The sequence below is a fragment of the Ambystoma mexicanum genome, chromosome 2p (genome assembly GCF_040938575.1).
Source record: "Ambystoma mexicanum isolate Mex_15411 chromosome 2p, UKY_AmexF1_1, whole genome shotgun sequence".
In the NCBI taxonomy this organism is placed as follows: domain Eukaryota; kingdom Metazoa; phylum Chordata; class Amphibia; order Caudata; family Ambystomatidae; genus Ambystoma; species Ambystoma mexicanum.
The window spans coordinates 1,090,412,698-1,090,437,869 of NC_090923.1; the positions used below are offsets into that span (position 1 = coordinate 1,090,412,698).

A 25,172-nucleotide genomic window follows, 5' to 3' on the forward strand; every position below is an offset into this window, starting at 1 on the left:
CTGCAATGGAGCCTGCGTCTATAGCCTGTTAAGTCACAGGAGTCTGTTTAGAAAAAAATCAGGACACAAATAGAAACAGTATATGCGCTCACTAGTGTGGACTTTATACTGTGCAAAATAACATAAGTGGCATGGCTCGAAACCTGGTTTCAAGCTGATGGTAAGCGCTCTAACCTCGTGTCCAACAAAGCTACGGGGTCTGGCGCATATCTTTGTGCTTCAAACAATGTGTCCCTTGTGTTGTGGCTAGGGCATGCCGGTGCAGATACTTTGACACCCACTGCATGAAAAGGATGCTCTCTGCAATGAACGCTGGATTCAGTAGTTCTGAAGAAGAAAAGAGGACACTGGCCAGCAGAGTGTAAGGTAGGTACGAGGTGATTGAGAGTGGTACTCCCAACTTGCAGCCAGGTGTATTAGAGGGGGGCGGGAGGCACAGACACTGGGGACCTCCCTTCCTCGCCTCTGGGGCAGGACTTGCTTTGGCAAACACCCTGGTAAACATCCAGCCCTAGGATGAGAGGGGTTAATATCCTCTTTGACAGTCAGGTACCTGGCCCTGTCTCACAGGTTTCAGAGATTCGAAGGGTCCTACTTCGAGTGGATGGAAGATTCCGAAGGGCCCACCACCATGCATTTAGGATCTGTCCCATTACCAGTGTTAAATGATTCCAAGGGGCCAATTCCAATTGGCAGAGTTTCAAGATGTCCCATCTTTAGGCAGTCAGTCTATTTGGCGTTTACTTTCCTATGGGAGGAGGTTTCTAAGAGTGCATGCAGCGGGAGATTTGAAGAATGGAGGCGTACTCTAATTAAGAGGCTGCCAGAAGCCTTCACCTGCTCAAACAAAATCCTCATCCAAAGTCCTTTAACCAATACGTTTGTGTCTCTTTACAGGGGTGGCACTGACTCTCGTCTGCTTGTCATGCACTGGTGGGTAAAAGTTAACAATTTTGTCCCCTAATTCTTATTTTCTTAAGGAAGTTCTCTGGCCTGCAAATCCTGTTCGGACTACACCGGCTGCACAGGCATGCGAAGCACCTGTCGTCCATCAGAAAAGAGTTGTGCTATCTTTCGGAAGAAAACCATATTAGGTATTTACTCGTTTGAATCATATATACGTCATTTTGATTTTCAACAAAAACCCACCTGCATGGCCAAACCCTGGCGCTGTTTTCTATGCCCAAAATGCTACAGAGTTAACCATTTCAGATAATGCAAGATATTGTGAATCATGTTACCTCGTGGATCCTTCATAGGTTTTCTCTCGTAGGTGTCGCTTTTAGCAACACCCAGTGGGGAACAAACGATTGGTACGGATAGTTGTAGATTGCAAATGTTTATGGATATGTATTCACCTCAATCACGTGTTATTATTCTATCTTTTTGTTTGAGGAGGCTTATAACTGCAGCTAAGGCAAACGCCATGTTTATCTTTCAGCAAATCACAATGCCAGAAGCAATCATTGCAACGGAAATAGTCCTAGGTGTTGATGCTTGGCAGATGGAGCAAAAACGTTTACACCACTGGAAATGTTAGCCATCATTAGACATATAATTGACATTTGATTGCAACTGGCTATAACAATGCTTGTTCTTTCTGGTCATCCGTACACGTTGGTGACCATCATTGTTAAGTATAAAAGCAAGTTTATTTTAATTTATGTTTTGTTTTTTTGTAATTTTATTTATAGTAAATTATATATCCAATACATTTGAATATCAACCACATTAAATAATATTAGAAAATCTGGAACATGCAAAATTCAATATTGCTAAAGTTAGCCAAAATCCAAACATCATAGCATTTCGAAAATGCAATACTCTAAAATCAATTATATACAAAAGTAACGGGTGACTATTTAATCTATGGAAAAAAACATTACAAAAACACATTTACAGGACAAAAATAATACAAAAAAATCCTTTGCTTTTATACCGTAATCCAAAGTACCTCCATCTTAACCTACGGTCTAATTTGAAGAAAGAAAATTATTCGTACAAAGTGTTGAATGGGCTCCACAGTGTGAGATAGAAATCTTCACGATTCTTTTTTAACAATTGCCCTTTTTCAAATTTAGAGAATAGCTGCATCCCTACTGTCCAATCTTCCGTAGTAGGCTTTTTTCTAGTCTTCCAGACCCGTAGGATCAACTTCACTGCACCCATGAGGGCCTTCCTTTGCAATCCTTTGCAATCAAAGACCTTCCATTATTTACTAGTAAAATGACTTGTGCAGTTCACCTTAGGAAAAGTTATGTTTAGATCATATCTACTCTATCCAAGACCTTTCCAGAAAGTACACACACGAGGACAGTTAGAGTTGGTGTAATCATTTTCCTTTATCTCTACCACATCCCCAGCATAGGTAATTATCTATTAGGTTTAGTTTATGCATTCTTACTGGAGTCCAGTAAACACACCCTAGTGAACGTTGTAGTGTAATAGTGGATGGAACGGAAGAAGTGGATGGAACGGACTGAGTGGATGGAATGGACAGATGGAGGGTTGGAAAGGATGGAGTGATGGAACGGATGGACTGTTGATGCAGGTGCAACGGATGGTGCAGATGCAACGGATGGTGCGGACGCCACGGGTGGTGCGGATGCCATGGACAGCGCAGATGCTACAGATGGTGCAGACTCAGCGCATGGTGCGGACGCTGTAGATGGTGTGAACGCTGCAGACAGTGCGGATGGCGCGGATACTACCGATGATACACTGCGGATGCTGCAGCCAATTCGGATGCTGCGGACAGTACGGATGCTGGGGCAGATGGTACATATCTGTATCTCCTATATATGCTATATACCGGTTTCCCCATGTTATCTGTATCACATGTTTACCCCTGTCCATCCATCCTGCCGCTTTATATATGTATGCCGCTATGCACGCCCCCCTGTCCTGCTCTCGCGCTGGTCGCAGGTGCTTTACTGATAACCATCTATCACACTACTACGCTCACTCTCTCCTATACACCACTCAGCTAAAACACAGCATACTACGATAAAAAACACAACTAGCTGATCACATACCGGCTTAGGCATCTCCTCAGGCCTAAGGCAGCCAGAACTCAGTCTGGGTGTCCACCCTCCAGACTGAACACATCCAACTAATTTCATTAGCACCACACCTACCACTAGGAAGCAGCTATCATGCAACAACCACACAAGCTGAACACATATCCGGTGCACCCACGCACCATACGACTCGCTCTCTCTCTCTACTGACTTGAACTGCGGTTCCCGAGGGCGTTCAACCTACCAGCGCTTTGAGGTCATGCCAATGATATATGAGGCGTTATATAAATGCCAAGTAACATAACATATCAATCTCAAGCACTTACCCATCTTAGCTTTGTAGCCAACTCTGAGAAAACTTTCCCAACCCTCTTCCTCCAAATCCAGTTCCTCAGACCATGCCTCCCTCAGTTTCAACCATGCATCTTGGTGGATTGAATCCAAGGGCATCATATTCATTTAAGTGGAGACTTGTGTTCTGACACACCAAACAACCTAGAGATCTGGCCTAAATTCAAATGGTCCAACAAGCATATTTACTTTCAGAGTCGACAGGGTCCGTGCAAGTTTCTTTTTCTTTTGGTGGCCAACTATTGTGCTCAATCTACATTGTTTTTTTCTGGTTTTATTAATTTAAACCAAATCCCTCCAGATTAAATTAAACTTTCCCAGCAATTACAACGTGCCTACCCCATCCCTATCTTTATTTACCTGTATTTGTAAGGCATATATACATTTAACATTGAATTTTATCGCTTTAAACAAGAGATTGAAAACAATTTTATGGAGATTAGTTGCAATGAAGGTCAGAAGGGAGATTTGTGTGGCTAGATCAGCAATAGATTATCAAGCCAAACATTTTGCGGGTAATGGGGGAAATCTCCCAGCAACATTAAGCATAGCTCTGGCCTCAGTACTGTCCTGAATGATGTTTGCCATGTTATAATACCCCTTCATCCAGCTTCCTTGTCAATCTTTGTTGTAGAGGACTATGCCTCAATTAAGTAGACTTCCCAAACCACCCTTTTCCACATCAACGTGGGGAATTCCTTGGACAACCTAGGCCTTCCTCCATGTTTATTTATGTTTGGTTCCCCTATGTTTATGCATTTTTGGTTCCTTCCTTTAATACTTCAACGCGTTGAGCCCTGGCCCCCCCTACCCTCTTCGGGCCGCACCATAGGCTAAACATGGCAGAGGGGCCAAGCCCCTCTGCACCTTCTCTTTCTTTTTAAGGGAAGGAGCAGAAAGCCGGGGTAACCAGAATGGTGAACCTGGAGGAAGAGGAAGCAGAGGGCAAAAGGGGCTTAGGGACAGGAAGGGGAGGAAGCTCCCTCCCCTGTTTAATCCGCCGATTGGAGGTCAAAGGTATCTTCGCACCTCCAACGGGTGACATTATAGGCCCTTTGGGCCCCCTATATAGGGGAGGTGCAGGGGGGAGCGGTCTTTTTCACTGCTTTACCCCCTGCTGCAAGATCCACCTTGTCCCACCCACCACACCCTACCAATACTTCTATTGCAGGTTGCTAACTAGTTTTTATGTATTGTCGCAGGCGGTTTCTCAGGCGGTCGAGCAATGCCAAAACGAACCTCCTGATGGAGGGCAAGGATGACCAGGAGTTAAATGCCCCCTGTTAGCCTAGCATAGCGGGGGGTGGTAAGGTCTGATAAATAGGTGCAGCCCCTTGGTCATCTGCTTCCAGCCCTGGCTGGTGGAAAGGAAAGGCATAACAGCGCTCACCGCAGTGCAACAGCGGCGGCTGCCAATGTGTTTCGCCCTGAGCGGGAGGCCCAGGGAGGTTTGGGAGTGAGACCCTAAGACGCTTGCTAAAGAACTGGTAAGAACAAAATTAGAGCTGTTTGGAGATGAATAACAGAGGGAAAAGGAGGTGCGGATGAAGGAAGACCAAACGAAAGGTGCTGCCAATTGTGATATTAAAATGTATGTGTCTTTTGAATGTATCATTGTAAATATGTAATATACTGTGGCCTTGCTTTGCCACAATACGAAGAGCTTGGTCTGGCCCCAACTATTTGTACAAAGAAAGGCACAGAGTGATTGCGAGGTATGTTGGATGGGGGCCATGATTACCAGACTGCTGTGAGAAACCAGAGGACGACCTCACAACTACTCCCCTTGGGTCCTCTTCTCAGGTGGCCAGGTAAAGGCCATTGCTTTTGGATCCTGACCTTGGGGGTGGAGAAGCTAGGGAGGATCACCTAGGTAGAAGGTCTTTGGGGATTGAGGAGGAGATGTGTTTGGGTGAGACACGGTATCCCTCATTTCCATTCCAGGAGGAATCCTTAAACCCAGATGTATTCATGGGATATTGTTATCCCTGTCCCACTGACCAAGAAAACACCAGAAAATATTATCAATATATTGGCACCAGGAAGAGGGTGAAGAAAAGGAGGTTCAAAGATAAGGCATGGTATACCCCGTTTACTTCTGATAACTAACCCTCCCCTACCCCGCCTTTATAGGCTATGGTAAAGCATTTCCGCTCATTTGCCTAGGTCTAATCCATTTTAGTACTGGGACGAGGATGAGGCACCTAGGAGCAGTACACACTGACATGTCACTTTACCACTCTAGTACTAAGATGAGGAAGAGGGCTGTGAAACAACAGCATACAAGTTAGGCAAGTCCCACTAATTGGGGTCAGGCAAAAGACTTCCACCTGGAGCCAATTGCCAGGCAACAGGTGTATAAAAGGAGAAAGAAATCAGAAGGACCCAGAATCCAGCTGGGATTTCAGATTGCCATATTTCATTCGGGAGAGAGAACCCAGGTTTCCTGAATTTAGCTGGGAGAGAGTCCTGCAAGGTAAGAGCCACAGCATACAGCAGAAAGGTTTGGGTAAAGTGAGCTAGGCTCGCAGAGGATCCAGACGGGATGGCAGTGCGTGAGCAATTGCCAAGGAGAGAACCTGATGCAACCAGAGGAGTTGCTGAATACCAGTGAGTGACAGTGAGGGAAAGTCATGCTGGGGCTCTCCGGGGGCTTGGGTTCGGGCATGTGAGCATGCTGATTGGAGAAAGGCAATGGTTTGTTGAGTCAAGAGACCAAAGGAGAGTTTTATGAAACCCGAACAAGCTGCTGAATATTACCTGTAATTTTTTAATACCGAACTGAAGTAAAGTTATGTGGAACACATGAAATTAATTGTATCTGCAGTTTTGAATACTGAACGGAAGTAAAGTTGTGTGAAGCATGTGAAACCTATCGGCTGAATGAAGGGAAAGTGAAATGCAATTCTAACAGTGAAAGTCGAATCAAGAAGTCAATGAACATCGTGAGAATAAGAATTCAAGCAGAGCCAGTAACCACGTGAGAAGTACAAGGAATACAACACTATTGCAAAGTGTGAAAGTGTGTTGCGCAGGCAAGGAAAGTCTCCTCAAAGTGAACATTGTTAAAGTCATGTGGAGGCAGATTCTAGAATGCTGCCAAAGAGCAAAGTGCTGCAAATAGCTAAATGGTACAGGTATAAAGAGGGGGCCTGTGCCTGCAAGGAACTTTAGAGAGAACCAGTGATTATAATGAAGTGCCAAGGGTTTTCGGTTGTGTGACCTGTGATGGGTGGACCGTGTGGTCTGACAACTGCACGTAGACCAGAAACCCCTGCTTGAACTACAAAATTGGTGTGGATAACCGACTGGAAACCAAGAGAACTGAATATCATTTAGAAACTGTATTAACCTTGGGGAAGAGAACCCTGAGGTCTTATTTTGGAACTGTGTTGAACTTGTGGAAGGGAACCCCAAGATCCTTGTTGAGGCTGTGTTACCCTTGGGGAGGTTTGGTTTGTAAAGGTGCTTTGAACTTAAAGAAGGGCTATACTACAAGCCAAGGAGCTGGAAGAAACTCAGATCTTTATTTTGAACACTATGTTTGTGGTTGCTGACATCCCTACACTTTATGTATCTTTAGATGTGAGAGCATGCAAAGGTTTTGAGACACAGACAGACTGAAGTTGAACGCAAGGACACAGACGATAATTGGTTTCTTTAGGTATGGTTAATCCAACCTTGCGATAGATTAAGTTAGGCCTTCTCCCATCCTGACATTTAAGTTAATAAAAGTATTGGATTAATTATGGTCAGGCAATTGAAACCAAGGACTTGCACTTGCAACCAGATAATAGGCCACAGGTGCATAAAAGGAGGGACTGCAAACAGAGAAGGGAGAAGGGGAGACACCTGCCTGCAGGACAGGATGTGGGTGACGGTGGAGCAGGCTAGAGAGGGGCTGGTGGGACGGTCTCCCGTCACTGCAGAGGTGTAAAGTGATGCTGGGGCCGGAACAGGCCATGAAAGGGTCGAAATACCTGCAGCCTCTGTTGCCTTGTGCCCACAGCCGGAGCTATGGGACACGGTGGGCTCCCAAGCATTGTAGGTAGCTCTGCTCTTCCTTAGTGGACTCACCGGCAGCCTGCAAAGAGCAGCAAGGTTCGAAGGTGAGCGCTGCTTGCGGGACTCCCGAAAAGTATATGGAGAGCAAAAGGAAGCCGTAGTGAAGAGAGAAAATGCACAGAGGAGCGGCTGCATACTTGTGTGTAGAATAAAGGGAACACTCATACTGGGGCGCTCCTGGGGCTGCAAATGGTCATACGGTAATGCTGAACAAAGTGAAACCTGTGACAACTGGTTGTGGAACCCAGATTGATGGTTTGTGAATACTCAGCAAGCTGCAAGTTGTTGTGAATGCATTTAAAATGAGACAAGCGATATTGAATACCGAACTGAAATAAAGTTATGATAAATATGTTAAAGTGGAAAACAAGTAATTCGCATTTATGAACCACGTGAAAAGCAAGTGATCAGCATTTAAAAGCAAATGATGAACAATTATGAACGTGGTGAAAAGCAAGTGATGGGCACTTATGAATACTGTGAAAGTAAGGTGGTGAAAAGGGTGAAAACCAGGAAGTGTTTTGTGTGGAAAATGCGTTGTCGCAAAGCCAAGAGACTGCCAAGGAGAATCCGAAATGAAGGAAAATTCATGACACGGGTACATATAGAGGAAACTTGTGTTGGCAAGAAAACCCAAAGAATACAGAAGGGTAAAAGGGTGCCAAGGAACATTGGTTGCGTGACCTGTAACTTGTGGACCGTGTGGTCCGACAACAGAAAAGACCGAGTGATACATGCCAGGAAAAAGCCAAGGAAGATGAAGACAAGGATACTGTATTTGATAACAGGATTTCTGGAGTGAATGAGAAAGAGAGCAATCTGTACGAACCTTTGGAAAGCTTGAAGGATTACAAAGTTGAACTGGAACCGTTTTTGAAGTCCAAAGGATTTTAACTAATTGTAGGTTTTGAAGCTGGAAGAGCAGACCTCTTGTGGAAGGAAACCCTGAGCCCTTTTGGAACTATTTTGAACTTGGGGATAGGGGAAGATGGAAAGTAAGCCAGCAGCTGGAAGGAGCACAGAACATTATTTGGAACACTGTTTCTTTTGTTGCTGACATCCCTACACATTGTTTATCTTTAATTGTGAGGGCAAGTGTAGGTTTTGGACACAGACAGACTTTTACATTGAACTTACTGACACAGACTAGCCTTATTTTCTTTAGGTAGGGAAATCCCATTTTAGCATAGGGCAAGTTAAGCCTTACTCCATCCTGACATTTAAGAAAATAAATGATTTCATTTACAAAATTGAATCTGTTGTCTGCGTCTTACTTCGTGATGCCTTCATACACTGCGGTGCGGGTCTTGAGGGAGCAGAGCAGAAATCACATAGACTTTGATCACTATTAGGCAGGCTCAAGCTCGTCCCAATTTGGGGATTTGCCAGCATGGCTCGAGGTGGCACGTGGTGCACATTATGGTTTAATTTATTTTTATCATAGTATTATAAAGAAAAGGCGAACCTGCGTTTACCAGAGTACACTGTCTCTCCCTATTCAAATGAGCAGCGGAAGTGCGCTGAAAAGAGTAAACACTTGGCTTGGCCTGCTGCACTTCTTCCCCCTCCTCCTCCAAGAGATCAGCAGGGGCTGGGTACATACTCAACATTATCCCTGGTACAAAAGCCTTCTGGGGAGTTCCACACTTGTTGAATCGGAAGTCTGTCAACCGCTTTGTGATATACTGCAAGTTCAAAATGGTGATATTGGCGTCCATCATTCCCTGATAAATCCAGACAGCTGGTTAGCGATCCTGGATGTCAGTGATGCTTTTTTGTATGTGCCGATATATCCATTGGACAAGGCATTGCTGAGAGGGCGTTGCACCTGTTAGAGGCTGCCGCAATGGTTGTGACGTAGCTTTGGTCTCAATAAATCAGAATCCTATGGTTAGCACAGAGAGATCTGAGGTTGGTAAGATCTCCAGGGTTACACTTTTTGTTCCCCCATTTCTCTAGGGCTCTGATTGAGCATTTGTTGGAGGTGAGCTCAGAGGAGTACCAGGGGGTGGATGGTTTGGTCTTAGCCTGGCTGGTTTTCAGGGTGACATGAGCATCAACCAGTTTCATAGCAGAGTTGTTGAACAACTCTATGAGGACCGAGGCATTCCCTGGGGGCAGAAGTCTGCAAAGTTTGCTTCTAGCTCATTTACCGGGAAGGTTTTGAATGAGCTGCACTGAGCGAGGGGACATTCAGTCAGGCCTTTGTCGGCCATGGTTGGATGGGTGATCAACTGTGTGATGGCGCATCATCATCAACACTACACTGGGTGAATGAGAGAAAGAATATATTTCAACAATACAAAATACAGAGGTCATCTCTAAGCATTGCTCAACTAATTCCCAACTGTTTGCGATGAAAAAGAACCCATTTAAAGAAGATGTTGTACTGTATGATACTTTTATAAAGCACACACTAGCCACAAGTGGGTCTGTTGGTGATGTTGCTCGACAAACACCTCCTGAAAACGTTTTGAGTTCTGCAAATAGAGATTTCTTGTCACAAAGGGAACACATTTCAGGTAAAGGCAAATTGGATCAAGAACTTCCTACACCACTTTTAAAAAAATGATTATATGGAGGGATATTCATTAAATGTTGCTTTGAGATGCGTACAGGGGAGAGACACTCTGTAAAGAAATGCATCCTGTTCAAGCTAGCACTTCTGGGATCCAAATGTCTAGATGTCGCTGCGCTGACCTACCTACGAACAGATACCCAATTAAGGGATTTCCAAAGCTCTGACAAACTGATTATGTCGCCCAGAGCATTCAGGCTTCCTAATTTCATGTGCAAATAATCAAGTCCTAATTTTGTTCTTTGCAATCTAAAACATCTAAAAGTCCTGAATTTAAATGGGAAAGCCAAACTACAAGTTTAAACGCACACACTGATGCATGGGCCTGTGAGCGGATCCTCTGCTGAAGTAATACTTCCGGTGGATGGGCTCCAAAGGATCACAGGAACAAACCTGTGCACCTTGAAACATACTCTTTCCAGTCCTTGGAGTCCCACGCTACAGATCTGCCCAATTACCTTAATGTCTCCTCTGCCCTAACAAGGACCGTCTCTCCTCAGTTACCCGAATGGCTCCTCCACCAAATCATGGACCCTATTCTCCCCACTGGCCTAAAAAGCTCCTCTGCCACACAACAACCACTCTTGACATACCCTCTCTCTGATGCATGTGCCCGCCCCTACTGACCCCTTTACCTTCTGCTCTTTACCTTGTAGCTCCTGGCATATGCAACTGCCATTCTTGGAAGCACTCTACTCTGATGCATTCCTCTCTTGACAACGGCTGCTTCAGGCATATGCAGCCACCCCTCTGCCCTCTCCTTGTTTCCTTTCCACTAAAAACAATACTGGTTATGCATGAAGCGGCGAACGTTTGTTAATACCTAGTGAAGCCTTTTTCATGCAAACGTAGTGCGTTGTGTGTGAGAACCTGCAAGTGTTCTTTAACAGTATACTTATGTTGTCGTACTTAATCCCCGATTACTGGGGTGTTCTTGGGAGGGGAAACTGGCCCCTTCACTTCGCTTTACGGAGAGAAGGGTCTTTGGGGCCCTCTTGCTTTGTTCCTCTCTCCCTGCATCTACAGCCCTGCTACTCCCACCAGATCATTAATCTCTCGCTTCCTGTCCTGCATCCAGTAGTGGTGTGACTTGCCGAAAACTCCCATCTTGGGAATCCTATGGGGGTGGGGAGGGGGGTGATTCTGGGAAGGAGGAGGAGGTTGAGTCCACCTCAGCTCCACTTCTCGCTGACATTCCTGCCTCCCTTCCAAGCATCTTCACCATGAAAGCCACACAATTCTCATCTCAAGGACATTCCTTCAGCGGTTCCGGCATGCAGGTAGGCTACCCCTCTGTTTTTTTTGATGCGTGGTCCTACCTGTGGGTCTGGGTTGTTCACCCTGTGACTTCTGCTGAGTCTTTCATAACAAGGACTGGATAACCTACTCACAAATGTAATGAGGGGAATTTGAGATGTCCGCTAGTCGAAAACGTTTTGCATGTGATGTCATTTAGAAAAGAGGTTGGTATTTTGACATGGTCGCATTGGATAGCCATCCTTATGGACTCCGAGGTGCTCTTGGGACAAGGTTGCCACAGGCAGATTAGAGAGCTTGCTGGAGGAGGGATTGCCAAGAGCCCACCCCATCTGCCAAACCCTTCTATTTTAGGGTATTAAGAAGGCATACTAATCAAACTACCCACATCCACCCTGTAGCAAAACGGTATGTTTTCATATTGCCCAAGTCCAATTGGCCTTTGGTGGTTTCTCATGTATACAACAGCTCTCAGAGAGCACCCTGATCGGGATCCACACTTGTCTGTTGAACCAATAGCTGGCTGATTTGCTGTTAGAGAACAAACAGAATGACCTTTCATACAAGAGCCTGCAGACTGACCCATACTTGGTGCGGTGAAACAGCACTTTGGTATCGCAGTAATGGCGGCTCTGCACCAGACTTCAAAATCATGGCTCTTTAAACCCCCCACCACAGATGTCCAAGGGTATATTAACATCTACCACAACATGGGAAATAATGGTCAGGGATACTTATGAGTATTAGGAGAAGCAGGATAACACCAGGGAGAAAGCCAGGGAAATGATGGAATAACATGGGGAGAGCAGCACAAAGCTAGGACATAACCAATCAGGGGCATTATTGGATAAACACTTTTAAAGGGTACTATAAAAAAAAGCCCAGGATTCTGCTGCGATCTGTCACTTCTGCTTCAGAACCTTGGGAGTGAAGTATCACCCACTGGAGAGTAAGCGGCAGAAGGAGAAGACGCTGACTGTGCAAACTGCCACTGGGAAAGCCCAGTCGACAAGGTCTTTGAGCCACTTAGGAGAATGGTTGCAATGGGGTATGATCCAGGCCAGGAGCTAAATCAGGAAGAAGCCGGAGGACTGGTGCAGGATGTCATGCTGACAAAGGAGGAGAATATCAGACCGCTGGAGGACCAAATGGGGAGAATATATGACCATTGGAGGAACAAGAAGCCCAAGAAGGAACTATAACAGCATGAAGGGAGAAGCAATGCTTGCTGGTGTGTTACCAGGTATTTTTCTATTGACCCAGGATGGCGATGCCAGCTACAGGGTGAGAATATCTAGGTCTGACAAAAGCCTGACATGGGGGGGGGGGAGAAATACTTGCCGGTAGGGGATGGTCTTGGGGATATAGCACCCTGCCCAGAAGCATCCGAGTGTGATATCCCTGAGACTAGGTTGGAAGCAAGAAGCGCTCTTGGCACTCTAGCCAAGAGATTGTATATTCAAATAGGGAATTTGGTACAGATTAGTTTTCACATTCTTAGGCCCACAAGACAGTGAATTAATCCATCCTGACATTTTGCTTATATATTGTTCCCAGAGAAGGATATTCGGTTTGGGTTTTGAAAGGCCTATCCACACCCACCCTCCAAACAATAATAAACCTTGTTTTGAACTTTACATGTAACTCGTGTGTTCTGCTGATCCTATATCACAATAGGAATAATGGCATAGGGGGCAATGGCGTAGTCTAGCTAGTAATTAATTGCAGCACTAAATTTAAGGTTTGCATTTTTGGGAGAGTCGTAATATCCATTTCAACACAAGCTGAAGCCGTCAGGAGCAGCTCTTCAGAACAACATTTATTTGTGGAGCTAGCGTAATAGAGACATCAAAAATAATTCACAGATTCTTGACCTTTCTACTCTTGGATATGGGAAAAGCTAGATCGTTCAATTAGGGAGGGGCTATTCTGTAATGATGATCATTGTCTTGGACGAAGGTATTGTGTCACTGTGAGGGGAATTTCTTGTATTAATGTGGCAATGCAGCACTTATCCAACAATCACACTTGGCCTGTAGCAGAAAAGTACTCCCTGCTGCTGCACATCTAAAGAGCTTCCACTGAAATGTGCTGCTTAAGAGAAGTGTCAACGTATTTGCAGCCCCCTTACAGGGCCTCACACCAGCTGAACAACCCCAGAGGTAGTGAGGGAAAACTGCAGGCCCCTAGGTTTTAGTTTCTGTGCTGAGACAGAGGAGGGAGATTAGGATGTCAGACAGATGATGACCGTCTAGGACCAAGCAAGGTTAAAAAGAATTCTTGGAATGTGAATGTAACCCTTTTATCATATATATAGCGCCTACTTAATGAACAGAATGTGCAGAGTGTTTGGTGTTGGCTGTGGCTGCTATGTTATCTTGGAGAAACTGCAACATTTCTTCCATTTCTTCTTTTCCTCCACTGCAGGAGGCAGACTTTCATTCTTAAAAGCACTACTCAATGCTGAGTGTGCAGAGTGTTTGGTGGATTGGCCATGAGGCTGAAGCCGGTGAATAGTGTCATTCTTACCAGGCAAAACACTGTGACCATTTGCTTTCTCTACTGTAAGCGCTGCTGTGCGAATACTGAACCCGCTCACTGTGAAGTGTCAAACTGTGGAGTTTTCTATTACGTTTGCCTGGCATTCACATTTGGTGATGTTCCAGTAACTTACCTGGGGATTGGTTAATTGCTAACTTTGATTGAAACTGTCTGTCCGCAGCAACGACAACGAGATGTGCAACTACCGTGGAGTGGGTGGTGAAACGCACTGTGGTATCCAGGAAAGATAAAATGATTAATAGACCCCAACCATTTGACCTGCCTTCTGAAATCATAGAAGTAGAGGGTGAGGGAGTGAGGGCGAGCCTCAAAGTGAAATCATGAACCCTACAAGCAGAGGAGCGTTTCCTCCTCTCCCTCATCCTGAGCTACATAACGGCAACAAAACCAGACACGCAAAACATATAGGAAGTTCACGACGTTCACTACGAGCCTGTCCACAATGCACTGTGGCTCTATAAGATTCTGGAGCCACACAGAAATCTGTGATCTTTGTTTCCGATTTAGATCAAGTGTCCAGTCATGGTCTTCAGGAAGCCGCAAATGACTTATGCATATAGCCGGCTGGTGATCTTGCCCGATCGATTCCATGCATTGGCACAAAAGTTATAGAAATGGTGGTAAAAGCCCTGATTACGCCTAATGTGGGCCATTTGACAGATCTCACTGAGAATGGGCTAGGCTCCCCCTTCTTGGATATACAGAACACTAGCCCAATTAGTGACTTGCCATATACTCATTTAGAGGATTTAAATAAACAGTCATTGGTGGGGCCTGACAATCAGGAAAGGGCTGTATACCTCACTGCCTCAAGCCCTGTACAAGCTGACTCAACTAATCTTAAGGGGCTTGATGTCCCCACATTGTTGCACTCAACTATTAATCAATTCCAGCACTCTTGGGGGGGGAGGAGGAGGTATTCTCCAACACAGAATAGTGAAGACACGATGGAAGAAACCTCTGATACATACGAGTCTGACGACAGTACATCTTCAGCGGTCATGTTTAATATTCTTGAAACATGAATCCTTCAATTAACCTCTTAATGTGATGGCAGAAAATATGTGTAAAATGGCCCTGAACATTGATAAGATAATGGTGACAGTTAAAAGTCTTTAAACACTACCTCTAGTCAGGTTGAGGTTATGAGGGAAAGAGTAATTGCTTTGTTAAATCCCTTTGATGATTATGCCCAAAGGAATAAAGTGCACGCTGATCCTGTGGCAATGAATATTGATCCCAACTCATCTGCACGGTACTCACGTGTAAAGAAAAGACACGTAAACATGCAATCATGTATGAGGATTTGGCAGTGAAAAGAAAATGGAAGAACTGCCAAACAAATGGCACTCAAGAACCTGAAATCATACCAGCATGTCGTCAGTCTACTCGGGTAAAGACTGACCCAGTGTCTAATTGTGCTGCTATTCCATCTATGGAAACATTTATAACAGCGCCTACATCGGGTGGTAACATCCAGGATACCTGTCAATCGAATACAGAAAAGCACTATAAACCATCGATTAGATCTCCAGATGAAATCCATGGGAATCTTGGTGCCACGGAGCAAATTGAGGAGTCTTTCTACTGTCTGTTTGAGGTTAGTCAGTGCTACAGGGGCTTGGTTGCAGATCAGCTCTTCTAAACAACTGGCATGCATTCTAATATGAATAATGCCCTGACTCGGGTGGCTTTGGGTGGGCTTGCTGACACTGCCAATAGGGCTCGGGGATCTATGCCTATAGTGGTTGTCAAGGGACTTCCAATAGAAAGTCTATTCTGTGATGGAAGTAGATATTACATCAACCGTTCACGATTTCTGGAGCATACTGCATACCATATTACCGCTGCAATTCATCAGAAGCAGCGACATACGCATAGAAGACATGCTTGAAAACGTGAATCAAGCCACTTCTGTTGTCTTCTTTGTTGAAAGCACTCTTTCTTATATTCTGGAGCACACCCCCCTTTCTGTTTAAGCTAGGCTATGAGTGCACCTCTGTAAATCTGGAAGACAATGGTAAGAAGGGGTACAGGGATGGCCCTTAGGGGTCGGTAGGCAGCGGTCCCAAACACTTGAGAAGCTAGCTAAGCACCTGTACCCTTGTTCATCTCGACCCCTCAACCAAGTTGTAGATACCCAGCAAACTGGTGACTCAGATCAGCAAAAGGCTAGGATGAAACAAGGAGAGGAATCGCATTGGGAATGGCTGGCCAGTGTGGTGGAGAGAGGCACAGCAAGTGCTCCTAACCCCAGGACCTTAATAGCAGCAATGGAATAAAGTTGGAACACACGTGGGAACTCGCACCTGCATGAAGGGGACGGTTTGCTAGAACACATCGACCAACTGTGTGTGATCGCTCTACAGGAGACTTGGTTGGTAAATCTCCTCATTATAGATGGCAAGAATATTCTCACTCGCCCAGCAGTGCAGGGCCCAAGAGGCCGTCCTTGACAGAAATTGTGTGTACATCTGAAAATATCCTCATCGGTAAGATGGTTGCTCCATCAGCAACTGGGGCAAACTCACAATACAAGCTAATTATTCTCAACATCTATGTCCCCCCTTATGAGAAGTGACATTCTGCCATGGTCAAGGAATTGGAGGCTGTCCTTGAGGAAATTTATAAAGATCTTCCTATCCTAGTTTGTGGAGACTTAAAGCCAAGATCCCTAGCTTATCTGCACAAGAGGGAAGGGGGTGGAACTGTGAAGATCACACTGGTCAGAATCGTAGCGTCAAGGAAGAAAATGGGCGTCCGTGTTATTCACAGCTGGCTTCACCGGAGTGCTAGGGCTGGTGTGTGCATGGGGCTCAGGATTGGCCATGGCCCTCTACATCTTGGCCAATGAGGAGGCCGGCAGGCTTGGCCGGCCCTCCCCCAAAGGCCCGATCCTAAGGCCCTGTCTACCGCTGTCCACCGCGGTACGCCGGATCGCAGGAGCAGGCCCCTACGTGAGTGCCTGTGTGCCCCCCTGACCCTACATGAGTGCCTGTGTGCCCCCCTGCCCCTCCGTGAGTGCCTGTGTGCCCCCCCTGGCCCTCCGTGAGTGCCTGTGTGCCCCCCTGACCCTCCGTGAGTGCTTGTTTGCCGCCCTGACCCTCCGTGAGTGCCTGTCTGCCCCCCGTGAGTGCCTGTGTGCCCCCTGCCCCTCCGTGAGTTCCTGTGTGCCCCCCTGCCCCTCCGTGAGTTCCTGTGTGCCCCCCTGCCCCTCCGTGAGTGCCTGTGTGCCCCCTGATCCTACGTGAGTGCCTGTGTGCCCCCCTGACCCTCTGTGAGTGCCTGTGTGCCCCCCTGTCCCTCCGTGAGGGCCTGTGTGCCCCCCCTGGCCCTCCGTGAGTGCCTGTGTGCCCCCCTGACCCTCCGTGAGTGCCTGTTTGCCCCCCTGACCCTCCGTGAGTGCCTGTGTGCCCCCCTGCCCCTCCATGAGTTCCTGTGTGCCCCCTGCCCCTCTGTGAGTTCCTGTGTGCCCCCCTGCCCCTCCGTGAGTGCCTGTGTGCCCCCCTGACCCTCCGTGAGTGCCTGTTTGTCCCCCTGACCCTCCGTGAGTGCCTGTGTGCCCCCCTGCCCCTCCATTAGTTCCTGTGTGCCCCCTGCCCCTCTGTGAGTTCCTGTGTGCCCCCCTGCCCCTCCGTGAGTGCCTGTGTGCCCCCTGACCCTACGTGAGTGCCTGTGTGCCCCCCTGACCCTCTGTGAGTGCCTGTGTGCCCCCCTGCCCTCCCGTGAGTGCCTGTGTGCCCCCCTGCCCGTCCGTGAGTGTCTCTGCGCCCTCTTCCTGCTTGCTCCACCCTCTTTTGCTCTGCGTTCCACCCCCCCTTCCTGCCTCCTTCCCTTCCCACCTCCTCACTTCCATCCTCTTCTACTACCTTCCTACTCCCCCCCTTCTTTCTCCCTCCTCTCAGACTTCCCCCTCCTAGCACTTACTCCTATCATCTGTTCTGTGACTCTTGATAGCAGCTTGTCTGTCCCCCCTCCTCCCCCCTTGTTCTCTTCCCCCCCCCCCTACTTTTCAAATTTGTCACCGACATTTTTGCTCAGTAGCGTGCCTTGTTCTCCTTCCCCCTCCTTACCCTTGCCCCCCCCTCCCACCCCTCCTCTTGTTACCACCTGCACTGCATACATTGTCGTCAGACATAGTAATGTTACTGCTTGCTTTGTTCTCCTTCTATCCATTACCTCTTGCCTTACTTGTTCTATGCACTTGCACTATCAGAAATGTCGACAGGCCTATTATGATAGTTATTTTCACATTGTGTACTGTTTCAAGGACTTTTGCTGAATGTAACTGTATTTTCCTTTGTTCCCCTCCCTCCTTGAAGTGCTTTGAAACACATTGTGTATAGGCGCTATATAAATAAACTATCATATCATATCATAATATGGTGAATGGGTCTGTACCATCAGACAAACCACACCGGTTCACGCGGGTTGGAAATGGAGAAAGCAGTAGCCTGGACTACTTATTTGTGGCTTACACTGACACCCAGATAGATGACATGTGCATCTCCCAATGACAGGAGAGCGATCATTTCCCCTGTATTTCTCTGCTCTTAATACAAATTCAACCTTCTGCTCTTGTAACAACTGGGGAAATTACTATTAATCGTCCATCTAATCGCATATCCTGGAATGATCCTTCATTAGTCAAAGCCGCCTTAATGTCACAAGATCTTCTCACAAGGTATTTTATGCATGGTCTCGATCCTAGTTCTCTTGTTGTGGAGATTGCAATGTCATCTATTAAGAAATGCTCTATTGTTAAACCTCCTCCTATACACAGGACTGTCATTGGCTTAAACAAAAACATTCAAATGGCTATAACAAAGCGATCAGAGATAAGAAAAGGGCCTTACGATGGGAACTACACAACTTGGCTAAACAGGCACATTCTCCTATAGAATACAGTGCAAAAGTAAATGGCTGAGAAGGCATAAATATCAGGTAGACTGTTCTCGGTGGAGGGCACTTGTGTTGGCCTCCACTAGTAAGAACGTTGTTGAAATGTTGGCAAATAATCAATGGGGCTAAGAATAAGATCAGAGATATCAATGCAGTCTCTGAATCTGCTTGCTTCCTCCAACCGAGTGGGTACCTCCAGCATAACGTCATGCCCTTCAACCAAACTGGATTTAGGAAGGGCTATTGCATGACTGTCAACTCACTGGCACTCATCACTACCATTCAGCAGGCATGGGAGATTAGGAAGATCCCTGTCTACACAGCATTCGTAGACTTTAGCGCCGCATTCGATACCGTAGATCGGGCTTGCTTATGCAGCAAGTTGCAATCCTGTACTTTTCCCTGGGACTCCTCAAGATGATTGACCCTCGTAAGATCATGTAGGAGGATAAAGTTAGGTTAGATCAGCACGGTCGCACATCTCCCTGGATCATGCCTCAAGGGGAGCTTGAAACACGGATGCATTTTGTCGCTGATGCTTTATAATCTTTATCATTCCGACCTGGATGCGCTAAAAGATACATTCATTGATCATTCCCCGCAAGCTTGGCTCCACAGTTCTCCAGTGGTTCGGTTATGCAGATTACCTCGTCATCCTCGATCTCACCCCTGATGGCCTTCAAACCGCTTTGCATCACCTGAAGAGGTATGCTGACCTTAACTCACTGGTCATTAACACCACCAAAACAAAGATCATGGTCTTTTAATCCCCCAAACCCCCCAGGAAAAGAAAAATCATAAAAGGCACGTTGGAACCTGGAGGGGGCATCTGTAGAGGAGGTCCATTTATACAAATACCTGGGCATTCACTTAGATTCTAGACTTAAAGGAACTGTGCACTTAGACCAGGTGAGAGCAATTACATCCATGACATTGGGACGTATTGCTGCCTTTGCGAATAAGGAAGGCAGGTTCTCTCTTGCCACGCTCCTCCAATTATACCAGGCCAAGATCAATTCCATTATTATGTATGGGGCTGTGATAAGGGTGTTGGGCAATCTGGAGGAGGTTAGCAAATTAGAATGTACAATCTTAAAAAGATTAAGACTCTCTTACACCTCAATCGAAATGGTATACTTGAAATTCAAAAATCATTCCCATCATTTAGAAGATCCAATTGAATTGTACATCATCATCTTGGAAATTGGCCAATGCTCCTTTGTCTACTCTGCAGGGTTTGATATTGGCGGTGACCCAAACTAGAGTCTCGATGATGTATGGAAGCCACATTGCTAAGATTGCATTATGCTCTGGAAAATGTATATCATTCAGGAGAGAGGAAAAAGTTCCAATATATGTTAAGTGTTTCATTGGAAACTCATTGGTTTGGGACTACTTGAAATTAAAGCTCTATATGGTCAGGACACTGGAAATTGAAGGGGCATGGAAGCAGATTCCAAGAGAAAACAGGAAGTGCCGCTTGTGTGGTAAGGGCATGCTAAAAACAGTGAAGCATTTGTTGGTACAATGTGAGTCAGTACAGATCATGAGGCGACAGGCACTTCAAGCAGCAGGCCTTGGTGGGAGCCTCACGATGGAAGTCATTTGGGCCTTGTTTATGTGTGGGGAACATGAAGCATGCATCATATCCTTCACTCTCCTTTGAAGAAAAGTTCATACTGTTCTAAATATTGTAACATGAGTTGCTCATTGTTCCCTGTATTAAGCAATTTGTATTTCTCTATGGTTGACTTGACTAGATTATTTCCTAGTTCAAACTATCAGGTTTTTAACAATCATGATTTTAACCCCGATTTATATGATGTGTATTTAACTGTGACTTAAACTCCCATCTAAAGAAAAGTTGTAAAAAACTGTAGCTCAATAAAACAAATAAATAAATATATGATGAATAATTATAAGTAAGGTAACCTGCAAGTGGGAATAGGAAAAAGAACAACACTCAAGTAACTGACTTGTTTTCCTAGACAACGGGCTAAGTCGAGAGGAAATTTGACCAGCAGTTTGTACCTTTGGAGATCCGACAGTAAACCTCACTTACTGACTCCATGGCAAGGTACTATACCTACAAACTGTAGAGGAAAGAACAGACACCTCTTCCATACAGGTGTACGTTCCTCAGATTGAGTCACAGAAACAAAACACTTCCTCACGAATAAATATTTTGAACCTGATATGGGGCCAGGGGTCCCGGCCCCACCGTAGTGAGGGTGCCCTGCCATGCAGAGTGGCCCGACTGGGCCATGATGCTGCCAGCCCTGCCTGGCTGCAATAATGTACACAGACACCAGGGATTACTGGTACGGAAACTGCCGAGCAGGAAATCGCTCAGCCCCTTTATTGACTTGGTCACACACGTGACCTAACACACATGACACAGCTCACACCTTGTGGTGTCGTGATGAGTTCTGTGAGAAACCTGAGGCGTTTCTCCCAGGTTATTCCCAGAGATTCTTTGTTCAGGTGGCCAGGGGTGAGCCATCGCTCTTGGATCCCAACCCTGGGGTGCAGACAAGCGAGGGAGGATCACATGGGCAGGGCGTCCTTGGCTACTATGGGAGACACGTCCTTGGGCGAGACATGGTATTCCTCCCATTCCAATACACCCCTACCCGACATCCCCTCAGTTGTCATGGGATATTGTCAACAGAGTCCCATTATCCCCCAATACCTTTCTGTAAGGAAAAGGCAAAACCATCAGGGAAAACAAAGACCATCCCTAAATTCCAACATGAGTTTTACCCCTCTTTCCTCAAAACCCACTTTTTGACAAACCTACATTCAAATCACTTTTCCTGACACAAATCTACAACATCTTTATCCCTTTTTTTTAGAACATCACAACTCCCATGATCCCATTCCCTTTTTGAGATACTCAAGGACTGGGAGGGAGAGGCAGATGGGAGTCATGAGGATTACCCATAGGAATCCAGGTGCAATGGATTCCTATGGGCAGTCTCCATTTTGTCCCGATAATGAGGTCAGGCAGTGTCAGGAAGGGAGGGACAACTACTCACACCGGACTCCAATGAACTCTAGCTGGGATTATAAACGCAGCAGGCAGAAACAGCATTTTGAGCGAGTTGGGGAAGCTGAAGGGTGCCGAGACGCCAGAGGGAGACCATTGTTGCCGGAGAAAGTCTGGAGGTCCGGAGGAGGAAAAACTGCTTAGACACAGGACTGGTGAGCACAGGTGAGGCTGCAGTATGGAGTAGAAGCTGTGCCTCCAAAAGGCCAACCCAGGGGCCAAAGCAGAGAGCCCAGGCCTTTGAGGGGCAGGTGGTAGGACTGTGACCTCAAGCAAAATATCCCCTTTTTGCTCCTAAGGCTCCCAAACTGCGAGTGCTGTTTTGGGGAGCTGGGGAAGTTTGAGCAAAATATGCAGCAGTGCATTGCATTAGGGGAGTTGACGTCCAAAAACATTTATTTTGAAAACCGTGAAAGAGGAGTCTGAGCACGACTGAGGGAGACCCCTGAGGAGTCCAGAGCGAGGCAGAGCACGAGAGAAGGCTGTGCGTCCAGGGCAGAGGCAAAGGAGGCGTAGCAGAACGAGAGACCAGGGGACTGAATCCAGGAGGCTGGAGAGTGAAACCTCTTTGTCGCGAGACCGCTATCACCTAGAAGCCAAGGAGGCTATGAAGGCCAGCCCAGCAGAGAAGGAGAAAGATGGCATACAATGCTACAAGATTACCAGCAGGCCCTCCCGGGTGAACGGCAGAATTGGGGAGGCACTGAGGCGATAAAGGGTAACAGCCTTTGACTCCAACATTAAACAGATGCGATAAAGAGACACTCGTAAACCCAGCCGGTGATTTAATTGAAGCAGTGAATGTCTGGCCTGTTCTTTGGAGTGCTTGCAACATTGAATGTGAACTTTGGTTTATGAAAACTACACGTACGAAAAGGCCTTGCATTTAATAAGTGGTCCTGCAACTGTCAAGCCAAACCTTGTGCACATTCGAAATTCTTCGATAGTTGATGCTTGATTAAAATTGGTCCGAGCCCCGCTGAGGGAGTCTAATTATGTTAAAAAGGGATCTGAGCTCGGCTGAGGGGGATCTGGGGTGTACCATGAGTCGCATGAAAAAATATCCTGCGAACATTGTGGAAAAGGGATCTGAGCCCGACTGAGGGGGATCCGAGTGAATAATGAATCGCCTAAAGTGAATACTTGTGAAAATCCAAAGAGGAAAATAACTTGTCATTTTTTTTGGTTGCATCAGGCCCTCTGAATGAAGAGACTTTGAGAAACAAAGACTTGCGTACAGGAGGTCCTGATGCCAATGATCGAACTGTATCCTGGTGCTAAAGAAGCCAGAGACTGTGCTACATTCAAGTGAACCACTTTATCCTGTGCTGAAAACATGGGTAAGGGAGGCCAATGGCCTGGAGATCCTGACATATCAATTTTTAAACACTTCTTTCACACTATTCATATTTAGAGGTAAAGATTGGCAATAGGTTTATTAGTATAGGCCCTTTTATTTTGATAAGACACCAATAAGACTGTGATACGCTTATCTAAACCTAAATCTAAAGATGGGAGCAAGCTACAACCATCAAATAATAACGCAGTCCTAGTGGAGTCTCGTCAAAATAAAAGGGTCTATACTAAAAGACCTATTGCCAATCGTTACCGCTAAGTCACAAATAGTGTGGGGAAATGTTAATGAAAAAGAAAGAAGTGTTCACAAAATGAGAAGTCAGGATGTTCAGGCCATTGGCCTCCCTTCCCCACATTTTCAGCACGGGACAAGGCGGTTCACTCGAGCATAGCACACTCTTGGGCTTCTTCTGCACAAGGAAACAGTTGAAAAGTTACTTTACAGACATTCAAGTCGGGCGATTCACTCTTCAACCTGGATCCCCCTCAGCCGGGCTCAGATCCCTTTTCTACCACAATCCTTAGATTGGAACCCCCCTTCAAGGCTTAGATCCTCTTATCCAAAGCTTATAGAATATCTTTTCTCTGGTGACTCACGGTTCCCCCCAGATCCCCTCAGCCAGGCTCAGATCCCTTTTACACAATTAGTCTTCCTTAGCCAGGCTCAGACTAATTACAGTTCGCATTAGCTATCAAAGACTTTCGAATATGCACATGGTTTGGCTTGACCCATTGCAGGACGACTTTGATTTCACATCTCACAATTTTACACTCTCAGTTGGATGCCTAAGAGAGACCTTCGAATGAGCAACCACATTGTGCCAGACCACTCTGAACATTTGAAACCAAGGTAGATGCCACATACAGTCACTCCTTGGATTTTCAATTGTATTTGTGTCGCTCATCACATACACCTTACGCTCTGTTCTTTGCAGATTTCTTTATACAATGGTGCCGCTTGCAACCTTGGTTCTTACACCATCAGTCTCCCCGACTCACCGGGTGTGCCGACTTTACTGGAGCGGCTGTGCTGTCAGAGCCAAGGACAGCACCATGGCGGCAATCGCTCCTCACCCACCTCGGCTATCGAGGCAGGAGAAACCTGGGTAGCTTCGACACACATTGCACCTTTCTTCAGCTTTAATTACTGGTCTTATCTTTCTTATTCTCGAGGGCTCGTGAAATTAGCGGTTTCCGTCCTCTGAAAAGGCCAAGGAGAATTCCCTCCCTGCAACTATTTCTGGTCTTGCTGCATTTCTCCTTGTGTTAAACTGCAATCTCAGAGCTGCTGCTTCCTTGTGTGTTTTGCCTTGCTCAGAGTGTGCTTTTGTGCTCCGCCTTTTATCCGTGTGGGGAAGAGTGATGGAAGTCAGGTGTGTGCTATTATCAGTAATTGCGTGACTCTGTCTGACCATTGTGTTGGGACATGTCAGGTATATGGCTCAGGTGTTAGTCAGTTTTCTCTCACAGTGAGCGTTCTGTGAAAAAGTGTTCATTTCGGGAAAGGGCGCTGGGGGGCTGAGTGCTGTATTGCTCGCCCAGAGCGCACGTACAGTCATTAATCACCAGCGCAATTGCAGAGCCAATACTTTAAACGCAGGTAGACGACGCAATGACTTACAACCACACGCACGCTTAGAAAATAATGAGCACTTATACGGCTATTTATTCAAAGCTTGGAAGCAACAAGTGATAACACAGAAATAAATCACAGAAAAGACAGAGAATTTAAAAGAAAATACATCACCGTGGGCGTAACTGAATCCCTCATCTCGCCAGAAGCGACTGGAAGACCCAGATAACAGCCAGGCCGAGAGCACAACAGCTCACAGGTATGCCGGACAAAGGCGTCCCCCTTCCGACTGAGGTCTTTGTACTTGTCCCGTCTGACTGTTGAGGGGTTCCGCATATATGTACTCCTCAAAAAGGGGTGGTAATTTCTCGAACCTTCTGGCAATGCACTTGCGCATTGATGGGTAGCCATTGGTTGCCAGCTGGGTCAACCGACAGGAGAGGGAAGCGCTTTGCTCCT

General features: G+C 46.3%; 1 protein-coding gene across 6 annotated transcripts in view; it reads left to right on the plus strand.

The window, feature by feature from the left end:
• The window catches only part of LOC138567144 (mucin-2-like), a 497,812-nt gene that overhangs the window by 99,528 nt on the left and 373,112 nt on the right, over positions 1-25,172 (plus strand). For 5 of the 6 annotated variants that reach the window (XM_069645075.1, XM_069645077.1, XM_069645071.1 and 2 more), the window contains one exon: positions 981-1,094. The exons of the other annotated variant lie outside the window; for it this stretch is intronic. Coding sequence is in view for 3 of the 5 variants with exons in the window: in XM_069645071.1 (XP_069501172.1) it covers positions 981-1,094 (114 nt within the window). In the remaining 2 variants the exon portion in view is untranslated. The remainder of the gene's footprint in view (positions 1-980; positions 1,095-25,172) is intronic. 6 annotated transcript variants of the gene reach the window in all.